This window comes from Cajanus cajan, chromosome 4, assembly GCF_000230855.2.
Source record: "Cajanus cajan strain Asha chromosome 4, NIPB_CcT2T_4, whole genome shotgun sequence".
Classification (NCBI taxonomy): Eukaryota; Viridiplantae; Streptophyta; class Magnoliopsida; order Fabales; family Fabaceae; genus Cajanus; species Cajanus cajan.
Window position 1 is genome coordinate 1,605,425 of NC_138520.1, and position 12,922 is coordinate 1,618,346.

The 12,922-nt window shown below is 28.4% G+C and overlaps 1 protein-coding gene across 3 annotated transcripts; it reads left to right on the forward strand.

Moving 5' to 3' along the window:
- Positions 1-4,654: 4,654 nt before the first annotated feature.
- Positions 4,655-11,323, forward strand: LOC109788875 (small ribosomal subunit protein eS25). Of its 3 annotated transcripts, XM_029269345.2 has the most exons (5): positions 4,655-4,808; positions 4,896-4,970; positions 5,105-5,239; positions 5,997-6,108; positions 6,238-6,494. In XM_029269345.2, exons 1-4 carry the CDS (start codon positions 4,806-4,808, stop codon positions 6,069-6,071), a joined length of 288 nt encoding a protein of 95 aa, XP_029125178.1. In that variant the 5' UTR covers positions 4,655-4,805; the 3' UTR covers positions 6,072-6,108; positions 6,238-6,494. The 3 variants fall into 3 exon arrangements, with proteins under 3 accessions (XP_029125178.1, XP_020203305.1, XP_082930017.1); XM_020347716.3 differs by lacking the exon at positions 5,997-6,108 and having other exon boundaries at positions 4,657-4,808; XM_083073891.1 differs by lacking the exons at positions 4,655-4,808; positions 4,896-4,970 and having other exon boundaries at positions 5,101-5,239; positions 6,238-11,323.
- The last annotated feature ends 1,599 nt before the right edge of the window (positions 11,324-12,922 follow it).

Here is a 12,922-nt window from a genome sequence, read left to right on the forward strand (position 1 = left end):
GGTTATATGCTGAGCTGAGCTGTAAATGGTGAATATTGCTGTGCTGTTAGATGATAATTGCTTAATTATGGTGTTAAGACGTAGTTGATGTAAATTGCTGTGCTGTAAGTTGTTTAGCTGTGCTGTGCTGTGCTTTGAGCTGTGTTAGCTAGGTTGTGAGTTGTTTGGCGGTGTTGTATAATGCTGAGCTGTATGCTGTTATTGCTGCTATGCGGTGCTGTTATTGCTGATATGCGGTGTTGTTATTGCTGCTATGCAGTGCTGTTATTGCCGCTATGTGGTGCTGATATTGCTGAATGTTGTGATATATTATGGGCTGATGTTGTTAAGCTGATTGATGTACTGATAGTTGTAGCTGTTTACCATTCATATATTTATATATGTATGTTAATTTCTTTTCACTAGCTTACCCTTTGTTGTTTCCATATGATTTGGACTGCAATGATCATACTATGTATGGGAGTAGAGTAGGGTTAGGTTGGTGAGCTGAGGAGGGTCTGCAGCTGGCAGTTGGAGTTTTAGTCTTTTGTTGTTTTTAGCTACTTAGTGTAGCATTGCTGGATGTATTTAATTTGTACACTCTGACTCTAGTCAGATTTGGACCTTGTATATATATATATATATATATATATATATGTATATTCTAGACACTATATGTATATACTTGTTCTTTCTGTGTGGTGTTCTGGTGTGTTGTGCTGTGTGTAGTGACCAGTCGGGTCGTTACATGTTCAAGTGATAATGAATAAAAAAATATTAATTAGGTTTTACATATTGAAATTATATTTGATGAAGTCACGAATACATAATTTAATAGTTCAATGAAATAGATATCGACACAAAATCAATCAAACAAAAAATGATGAAAATAACAAATTTTGAATCAATAAAAAATATTCACTCACACAAAGACATAAGAATGAGAGAGACAAAGATTTACATGGAACTTATAAGGGAGTACACAATATGACTACTTTCTTTATCAAAATTTGAAAAATAAACAATGGAGTGTGTGAAAAAATGAATATTTTTGGAATAGATGAATTCAACTATATATTTCTTATTTTAAAAAGGATATTAATTATGATATCTTTATATACACAATTTTTTTTCTTTACTTTGAAAAAATTGGATTCCCAACTTTTCATGGGAATGATTTTGTAAGAAAATGAGAGACAAATAGTTCACAAAAACTATATCTCCTGAATTTTTTTGTAAAACTACTGAGAAACTAAGATTTTCAATTAAAAATTAACAAAAAAATAAAAAAAAAATTCACATACCATTGATCACCTCCAAGAACAAAACACACATATATCAAATAAGATAAACTATACAAATTTAAATTTAACTAACTTAAAATATATCAACAATATGAAATTACCCATAAGCATTTATACGAATATAAGAAAAATAATTATAAAATCAACTTATTAATAAGTTTTAAGCAAGGTTTTGAAAAAGTTAGTATGACAAATCTTCTACAAATTAACATAAGTATATTTTAATTTTAATTTATAAAAAATTATTTTATTTTTTTATAAGTGGTTATGAAAAAAAATTATTTAAACATTTCCAAACTATACATAGTTTTATGTAAAAAATATTTATACATGATTTCAACTTAATAGGCTAAAGTTTTAACTGATATTAAGCCAATTCATAAAATGAAGTTAACAAATTAATTATTAAATTAAATCTATTAACTTTTTATTGTTATTTTACAGAATTAATTACTTATACAAAAACTTATTAAAACATATATGAGTTGAATCTTGTTACCAACGTAAATAATTTTTATTTTATTTTATTTATTTATTATTATTTTTTATTAAAAATTAGTAATATATTTTTTCATTACTCCCTCTAAAAGTTTATGTTTCTCACTTCAAAAGTTTTTGTTTTTTTTATAATTATTTTTCCCTTCCTCAAATTTTTTCCATCTCTTTCTCCCCCCAAAATCCACATTCCCTCATAAAAAAATAAAATAAAATATATATATATATATATATATATATATATATATATATATATATATATATATAACTTGTAACTTTATTTTTTTTCTTATAAAATAGTATGTTCAGAATAATTTTGTTGTTGATATTTATACAATAATTTTTTAATTATTATTTTATAAAATATATAAAATTGATTTTTATTTTTTAAAATTCATACTCTTGATTTTTAATCATGGTTATATGTATATATTTCATTTTTCGTATTTTTATTATTAATTTTATTATTTTATAAATTAAAATTAGGTGAACGATGACTAATACTTTTTTTAATCATTTTTAATATTATTGTGATGTATGATATTATTTTTAAAAATTATTGAATTATTTTTTGTATTTATATTTTACTTTTGGTTAAATTTTAATTTTAATTTTTAAAATGAGATAACATATTATAAGTACTTAAATAGTAATATATACAAACAATTTAAAATTATATAAGTATTTTCTTTTTACCAATTTTATAAGCACTTATTAATATGTATATTTAAATACAACAAATTATTGAATTTTAAGCACTTATAATATTATAAGTCCTTATTCGATAAAAGTTTATCATATAAGATTCTAAATAAGTTGTTTGTCTAACTAGACCCAAAATTTGTGATAATTGATAGATAGGGATCAAAATAAGTCAGATCTTAAACAAAATCTCACATATTTAAAATCTAGCCTAACTTATTTAATAAAGCTTAGGTTTATGCTTTACAAAAGTCTATTATTTAAATCAATTGGACTTATACTTATAAAAAAATTATTAGGCCATCTCTTTATTTATATGATAATATATATATATATATATATATATATATATATATATATATATATATATTAACAATATAATATATTACATCATTAACAATATAAATAAATAAAATAAATAAATTTATAATATAAAAAATCAAATTATCATTATTGTTGACATTTTTGCTACACTTAAACATTTTACATTTTTTATTTATACAAAATTAAGATAAAAAAATATAGAAACTCTAGTAATCGCATCTTCGTTTATTATTTTTCTTCATTTTCATGATTTATTATTTAAAATACCTCAAATAGGATATAGAAAATATTTAGAAAGTTTTTTTTTTATAAGATTATTTTCTTTCATTATAGCTTATACGTGAATGAACATGAGTATGCATGGATTGTTTCTCAATTATTATTTTTTATTTTAAACTCTAAATTTTAATAATAATTAAGTAAACCATTTTTTTTATCATACAAATCAAAACAAAAACTCACACATGTATTTAAAAATATAATTGTTAACTTATTTAAAATTAAATTTATTAACATATTTAAAATTGTTAATACAAAATAAATTTTTACATAAATTAATAAACACATTTAAAAAAACAATGTGAGACCTATAAAAAAAAATCTTTATAATAAGTTATAAAATAAATTTAAATTTTATAAAATAAATATGAAAAATATATTTAAAACTTAACCTACGTGATTTGACTTATTCTCATTCATATGTTTTAAAGATAGATAAAATATTAAAGGGTAGCTGGCCTGATGATAGTGTAAGTAGGCCTTATATAAGTCCATGTGAAAATTGAATTAGGGCTGATGATATATATACCTTCATTTTTTTATACATACACCCTTTTTTTTAAAAAAAAAATATTAAATTCTTAAATTATCCTTAATATTATTTGAAATAAAAAAAAAGTATCCTGAAATTTTTTTTTTCAGAGGTGTATTTGTACATAATTATGGAAAGTTCTTTCCGGAATACTAAAATTACTATTCTGGAAATAACTTTCCGTCGGAATAATTCTGGAAAGTACTTTTCGTAACACTAAAATTACTGTTGTAGAAAGTTCTTTCCGGAATTATGGTAACAAATACACACACTGTTAATATTCCGGAAAGAATTTTTCGCAATAGTAATTCTAGTGTTACGAAAAATATTTTCCATAATTATTTTGACGGAAAGTTATTTCCGGAATAGTAATTTTAGTATTATGGAAAGTACTTTCCGTAATTATTCTGATGGAAAGTTCTTTTCGGAAGGCTCATGATATATACACCTCCTGTTTTTTTTATAAGTACACCTTCTTTATTTTTTTAAAAAAATTATAAAATATTATATATATATTTTTAAATTTTATACCTTTAACTTTTAATTTTCTACTTTTTTCTTTTTTTTCACACACTTTTTTTTCTCTTTCAATTTTTACATGCTACCAAAATAGGTGGGGTGAAGGAAAGATAACGGGTGCATGTAAAAATTGAAAAAAGAAAAAAAGAAGAAAAAAGAAAGATCTGTAAAAAAAAAGTACTAAATTAAATGTTGTGAATATAAAATTAAAAAAAAAAGCAAAAAATTAAGAATATTTTAAAATTTTAATTATTTTTTTTTGAAAAGGAGGTGTACTTATAGGAAAAAGGAGGTGTATATATCATCAACCTTTGAAAAACACTTTCCAGAATAATTTTTTTTTATTTTAAATAATATTAAAGATAATTTAGGAATTTAATATTTTTTTTATAAAAAGGGGATGTATGTATAAAAAAATGGAGGTGTATATATCATCAACCTTGAATTAGACTCTACATACAAAGCCCATTAAGGAAAAAAAGGCGTTTTTCTTTTCTACCGAAGGAGGCCCAAACTTAAAGTCTAAAACATTGTGAAACGACGTAGTTTAAATCAATCGTTTGGCCTTTTTATCCTCAGACACACTAACAAAAACCCTAGTCAGGTTTGTGCTTGCGCCACTTTGCCGCCGTCCCTAACCAGAGAGCTCCCGCAGTTTGCGATCGGATTTCATGGTAGGTTTCTCTGCGAAATTCAATTCTTCTTCTTCTTCTGTTAACATTTTTCTAGTTTTCTCGTTTCTGATTTGATGGTACTTGCAGGCTCCAAAGAAGGACAAGGCTCCCCCACCATCATCGAAGCCCGCCAAATCTGGTGGTGGCAAGCAGAAGAAGAAGGTTCATGTTTCTTGCTCAAGTTCTAATTTTGTTACGAGTTATTATCGTTTTCCCAATTGGGCAACGCATAATGGCTTAATGTGTTGAAATGGATGTGTATTAATGTTATATTTGTGTGATTTGTGTTGTAACAGAAGTGGAGCAAGGGAAAGCAAAAGGAGAAGGTGAATAACATGGTTCTGTTCGATCAGGGTACCTATGACAAGCTCCTCTCTGAGGCACCCAAATACAAGCTCATTACTCCTTCCATTCTCTCTGATCGTTTGAGGGTACTCTTCTATTATCTTTTTATTTTTTATTTTTTTTATTTTTTATTTTTTTATTACGGTGAAGGATTGAATGAGAGCGTTTGTGTTGGTGGTATTTTGATACATGTTATGTATTTTGTGGTTGTTTAAATTAACATGCAAATGATAAGAGGTTTATTGGGAGTGAAGAGTCAGTTACAGTTGTTACTTAATTGATAGTCTTCTATTATGAGATCTGCATTCCTAGATGTGATTGTCTAGAGCATATGTTTGCTATTCTTATGTTTTTAATTGGGATTATTTTGACTGATAGGCAGAGATCCAACTTCAATTGTTGCGAACTTGTAACTTTGTACATTTTGTGTGCCATTTAAATCACATTACAAACATTAATCCTATGATTTATGATTTATTGATAGTTGTACTTCCTATCTAGTATCTGCCTGCTGCCATTTGGAGAATAATTCTGGGAAATTGTTTTATGTTAGTTGTTAAATATTTGACAGTCTTCTTGGTTCATGGGTGTGCCTACATTTTCTTGAATGGCCCTTTTGACTTTACTCAAGATTTGCCATCTATTGTTTTTATCTGCTAATAGTAATTTTCATATAGCAACTTTTGAGATGTGGTACTGATTTACTAATCAGTAAAGGTTGACCTCTTTATCTAGTTAGGCTGGCCTTATGTCCAAAACAAATATGTTTGTTATAACTTTATTTTGCAATATACAAATGGAGTAGTAACTGAAAATCAATTGCTTTTCTTTTTGCATCTTCAGCACCGTGATTCTGTTATTTTGCGCCCATGGTTCTACACTCAAAACACGAAATTTGTGATTCTCCATGTTCTTTGACTGTCTTTCTTAATTCTCAATAATCCAGATTCAAGAAGTATGTGAACCAATGCTTGTAATCAGATATATTTTCTGTGTTTCTCAACTTTTAATTAGTTTTTATGCATGATTTCAATTTAAGAGCATTATGAGCAAAGGTTCTCATCATTTTGCGTGCACCTTACAGATTAATGGATCACTTGCAAGGAAGGCTATAAGAGAATTGATGGCTAGAGGTTCAATCAGGATGGTGTCTGCTCATGCAAGTCAGCAGATTTACACTAGAGCTACAAACACCTAGATGTAGTATTGATGCACCGCTGAGTAATTTTGTTTTTCAGTTTGAGACATACCAGCATCAGTTTGACAGTGTTGCTAAATTCATGGTTTATTTCCTTTTACATCCTTGGTAATATATTTGACACAAGGCTTTTTCATATTTTATCGTTTTGGGCATTTTGCTAATTTGTTATTACGTCATAGTTTAGAGATTCTACACGAAATCTAGTATTAACAGATAGACGTGGCTCTCTTCTACTTATTTGAAAAAAGATTCAGGGTAAAGGGTTCATGAGGGATGATTTTTTTTAGTTATCAAGTCATTTTAGAGATTCTACATGAAATATTAACAGACAGACGTGGTTCTCTTTTACTTTTAAAAAAGATTCAGGGTAAAGGGTTCATGATATATATATATATATATATATATATATATATATATATATATATATATATATGTGTGTGTGTATATTTTATAAGCTTAACGCAATGAATATTATTTTTTTGTATAATTGCTATGGATATATCAAACAATTTTGAAATGCAATTTTCTAGAAAAAGCTTGCCGGCCGGTAATTTTGAGTGGCTGAAACGCCTTAGCTTTCTTTGCTGAATGTTTAGTCGATATTTTGACAGACGATTTAATCACACCAATAAATCTTAGATGATGACAGTTGGCTCTAAAATGTATGATACATAGACCCAAGTATGCAAGATTCTGGTCTGAATATTTTGCAAACAGATGAACTTATAACTACAAATAAGAATGGCTACGAGCTCCGCATAAAAATAGCAAAGAACTTAAACATACACTCTTAGGTCCTCAAATGGTTCAACAAATCATGGAAAACTTACAATGATTTAGGAAAAATTGAGAATAAAAAGTTATAAAAAGAAAAGATGATATCTTCAATTTTAAGGTGATTACGTATTTTTAAAAGTTATACTACCAAGAGTTGGTAGAGTAATGAAATCAAAGACTTATCGATTTATTAGTTTTTACCAAATGCTTAGAAAAATAGGTTTTTATTATTTATTAAGTTTCTTTACCTCCTTTTCATTCTAACCTTTACAATGTTTTCCATATGTCTCAAATATAAAAATATATTTTTGATCCTATCCATATAATAAAGTTTGATATAGTATAATTAAAAAATAACCTCACATTTAAAACAATGTCTATACAAATCGCAGACAAAAGAATCAAACAATTAAGAGAAACAAATCTTACTAGTAAAGATCATTTGTAATGAAGTCACAAGAAATTTCACATGAAAATCGAAAGATAAAATTAAACAATAGTATCCTCATTTATTTTAACAAATAAAAATTTTGAGAACGAAAATTTTGTAATTGAGAAATAATTATGACATTTTAAATATTGTTTTATATAACTATTAATGAGACAAACAATGTTTTTTATGATAGAGTTTTTTTTTTTGGTATTTTAACTTTATATTTTAATTTACTACTGTGGTAAATAATCGTTTCAAAGATAAATAAATAATAATAATAATAATAATAACCAAAATTTAGTTAACATAATATTTTATTAATTCTAAACCTTTTATGAACAAAAAAATATATATAGTAATATCATTTTCATTAAAAACTTTTTGACGACGATACAACTTCATTCTGATCTATTGTTAGGTTTTAGTATATTTTTAGTAGCTTGAACTTATCACACACTTGGAAAAAAATTAATAGTATAATAAAAAAAGAAATTAATTAGTGATTTTGGGAGTTAGACATCGGGGATACACTCTTATTGCTATTACGAATGAAGTATGATAAAGATTGACATATGATCTAAACAAGTATTCCTTGTAGATAATGCTTCATGTCAAAATAAGAGTAGCATTTTAATTTAATGAAGGCTTCTTAACCCTCCTTTTGATTACCCTCCATCATTTGCAGGATAGCACCGAGAATTGCCTTCCACATAGCAAACCTTGGCACAAGAACATGGGTTGATCAAGTACTAGAAGACAATTCCGAAGACCTTTCAAGATATTTCATATGGAGCTCCTTTTATCTTTCCTAAAACAAAGATTAGCAACTTATAAGAAGATGAAATTGTCACTCTGATTCAACTTTTGTCTTTTAGGTTTTGTTCAAGAGGACAACCAAAGGATAGTTGATTGGTCAATAGTTTCCAAGTTGATGCAGCCCAAAAGAGTATGCAAGATTCACCAATCAAACACAAATGAATTTGAGGTGGATAAAATTTTGCTATCTGTCCTGTGACAAGACTAACATGATTAAACTTATCTAAAACATTTTAAAGAAAAAAAATGAAATATGTTTTTTTACAAATTAAAATTAATTTATACATAAATTAAAATAATTTTTTGAAAAAGTTAATACGTAAACTTTTACAAATTAATTCATGGGTAAATTAATTTTAATTTATAAAAAAATTATTTTATTTTATTTTTTAATTTTTCTTTCTGTGTTTCTAGAAAAAAAAAATATTTAAACATGCCCTATATCTATTAAGAGTTTTCAAGATCATATGGATTCCTAGAGTAAGGCATTCAGGTCTTAGAATCCGGAATTCACCATCTTTAAAGGCAAATCATTAGAAATAAACTTTTGGCTTTGTACTGACTGAATGTATATTACTTTCAGCCATGTCTCACTTCTCTCTTTGGTGTTATTTCAAGTCCAGCTGCAAAATAAGTAAAAGAATAATCGAAGAGTTAACTTAAGAGGGAAGAATGATTGAGGAGTTAATGTCTACTCTAAAATAATCTGACCCGTCAGCCACCAATAAAAGGTTTAATTTGGTAAATATAGTCCTAATTATTTGCTTTTATTTGAATATAAGTGTCATGATCTAATTCAAATCTTGGTGTTTCTAAGCATCTTAGTTGTGTATTGCATTTTGATCAATCACATATTTTGGAGCAACATTGTGGCTGATCTCACGATTGCCTTAGCCATTTGGTGGGTGGCGTGGTGGTTGATTAACTGCCCTCAATTATCATTCGTGGGCTCAAATATCACAAGTTTAATGCAATGAACGATGTGTTGCTTGTCTTCCTATAATTAAGAGGAACAAGCAAATCCATATGCAATTTCCTTATGATATCTTTCTATATTATACGGACAGCAAAGCAAGGCCTATAATACACTAACACCGTCACAACTAAAATTATATTTCAGCACTAACACTATATCTAAATCAAGGTATGGGGCCTATCTTGTTCATAAAATCCACCACTTTATTCTTCACAACCCCTAATTTATGTAGATAAAATATTTAATTTTTTGTTTAAAGAGGAGAGCATTTTTTTTTTTTAAAAGACAATGTTATTTTGAGTTAAACTGTCAATACAAAATGGTCGTACTGATCACAGTTAAACAGAAAGGCATATGGATGGCAATAAACCGTTCAAGTCAATCACCGGCACATCCGAAAGTATTAGTGGTAGATAGTGACAGAATTAAAGTGATAGAATGATAAATGATTGTATATTTATTAGTATGATTTCAAGCTGATTAGCAAGAGATATGCAGCTCTCGTTTTATGAATTCAACTAGTCTACACGTGCATACGTCTACATGGATAAAATAATTCTTCACAAAAGACAAATAAATAATTGTATCAACAGCAACTACCAAAATAATGTCAATGTCCCTCGTGCAAGTTATGATAAAGAAACTTAGAAACAGTGTACCAAAAAGAAGTATGGACCAAAATCCAAGTGGGATTATAGAATGATGAGGCCGGAAGGACTAATAAAACAAAGGGGTATGAGTTGTAAAGATTAGGCTCGGGGGACATTGCATTAACATATCTCTGATAAGTGATAATAATTTAGATCAATCTAGATCAGTTAGCAATTATTTGCATTAGTTTAAGATAACAATCCTTGTGCCTCCATGGCCATATATATTGATCAATATCCAAGAAAGGATAGCAAGTTGGCCATTCAATTGCACATATTCAACATCGAACTCTAGTTGAGGAAAAATGGCAGGCTCTTCATTGAACCAAAAATTCCATAACCATGCTCGTTCTAATAGTTTGCCCTCTAAGCCACACCCTCTCATCCTACAATGCAATGAACACTTAGCTAGATTAGGGGCCTCTGATACCATCTCTTCTTCTTCATTCCTCAGGCAAAATTTAACTAGCCTTCTTGATTTGCATGAGTGCATTGAAAAGTTGGTTCAACTACCCCTAACACAAGAAGCACTTGTCCATGAACGCCAAGAGAAATGGGTTGATGATCTCTTGGATGGATCTCTAAGGCTCCTTGATGCCTGCACTGCAACCAAAGATGCCTTACTCCACACCAAAGAGTGCACACGTGAACTACAATCAACTATAAGAAGAAGAAGAGCGGGTGAAGTGGAGCTCAATGTAGAGGTTAAGAAATTCTTGACCTCAAGGAAGGTGGTTAGAAAGGCCATATTCAAAGCCTTGGAGAATTTGAAGGGTAATGCAAATAAATGCAACCTTGCCATCACTAACAAAGACTACCAAACCATGGCCTTGGTAGCCTTGTTGAAAGACTCTGAAGTGATCACTTTTTCAATCTTTGAGTCATTGCTGAATTTCTTTTCTGGGTCAGCACAAGGAAAACGAAGCAGCTGGGGTTTGGTATCAAAGCTGATGCACAACAAAAGGGCAGGCTACACACAAGGAACAGATGAAAATGAGTTTGCAAAAGTGGATGCTGCATTGCAGTTATTTGCATTTAACATGTCAACCAAGTCTAATGACATAAATGAATTGCAAAAGAAGCTTGAGAACTTGGGAAGCTGTATACAAGATCTTGAAGAAGGACTTGAGTCACTGTTTAGGCGTTTAATTAAAATCAGAGTTGCCCTTCTCAACATCCTTAATCACTAGATGAAGAATAGAGGTGTCAAATTTTTGTAATGGCATAGATATTATCGTCTTGGGTAAAATTGTAGATAATGTACTTGTTATGTTGATGATGATGATATGATAAATATATAACTCAATATATTGTTCATATGTTATACATATGCTCTCTTGAGTCCATGATATGTTTGCATCGAGTAAGTGTGTTCAAAAACCGATCCAATTACCCATTTAGGTTTTGGCTACCATGCCCAAAACTGAATCCAACCAAATCAAAATATCCAATCACAAACATATTAAATTTATATTCATTTCCCTATTTTATCATCAAATAAAACCTAACTTTATTATGACCATATATTTGTATTTTTAAAAAATTGAAGATTATTGTGATTTGTAATATAGATCCAGTCATAATTCATAATGATATTTAATAGTTTGAACAATTTTTTTCTTCTTTTTTTCCCCATTTATCATGCATTTGACTTTTGTTTAAAAAGTGTTGTCCTTGCATAAAAAATTAGCCATTAAAAGACAAATAGAGTGTTGTCACTTGAAAATTAAAAGACAAAATCCAAAATAGCAATCCAATCCAAACTGCAAAAATTAAATTTGTTTAGTTTAAATTTGAGATTATTTTCGAACTGATTCAAACAGAACTCAATTTTTGTCTATGATAACAGAAAATTATTTTTAATCTCAAAATTGATTCAAATTGAACAGCAAACACAATTACGAGCCACATTTTCAAAACTTTCTAACTTTACCGTTTTGTCATTAATCTTTAATGGATAAGTTTGTGTAGCTCGTTTATTTTTAGGCGGGGTGAATTTGCATCCTTGCCTCTCCTCATATACCTTCATTAATAATTTCCCCTTTACAGTTTACTGTATTCAAGTATCCTCTACTTCTACTGTGTTGACTCATATCTACCAACCCCGAAGGGTTGAAAACTAGCTTGTAAGTATTGTAATTATTTTTTCTTATATCAATTAAAAAAAAGGGGAAATTGGTTTCACGTCTGTATGATTCACAGACTAACATAAAATAGGGAAAAAAAAGTATACAGCATATCTAAGACGACTATGTATTTCTCTCTAATACAGTATAGAGTATAATACATGCGTTTGAACAAATTATTTGATATGACCTGGGAAACTGCATATATGATAGGGTTATTTTGTGATATTTGTTTGAAATGATATTTTATAAGTATTATTTTTATAAAGTTATTTCACACACAATTTCACAATGATGAGATATTGTTCGCTTTAGGACTAAGCCCTCACGGTTTTACTTTTGGTCATCACCCAAAAGGCTTCTTAATCGTTGGAGTATGCTTGTGTTTTATAAGTTGTTATTTTTTCTTTTATTTTATTGATGTGAGATTTGTTTATATCCCAACAACCCTCCCCTAAAAAAAAGAGATCTAACCTTTCATGCAGCGGAATCTGTCTTTATATATCACATTATTAGTTATGAGAGGTTATGAGGGTTGTCATTGAATCCAACCTTGCAGTTTTGATACCATTGATGAGATTATTTTATGATATTTGTCTGAGGAGATATTTTATAAGCCTTATTTTTATAAGGTTATTTCACACGCAACTCTACAATGATAAGAAATTATCTGTTTTGGGCCAAAGCTCTCATTGTTTTACTTTTGGTCATCACTCAAAACAGACAATATCTTCTCATTATAAAGTTGTGTGTGAAATAGTCTTACAAAAATAACCTCGTAAAATATCCC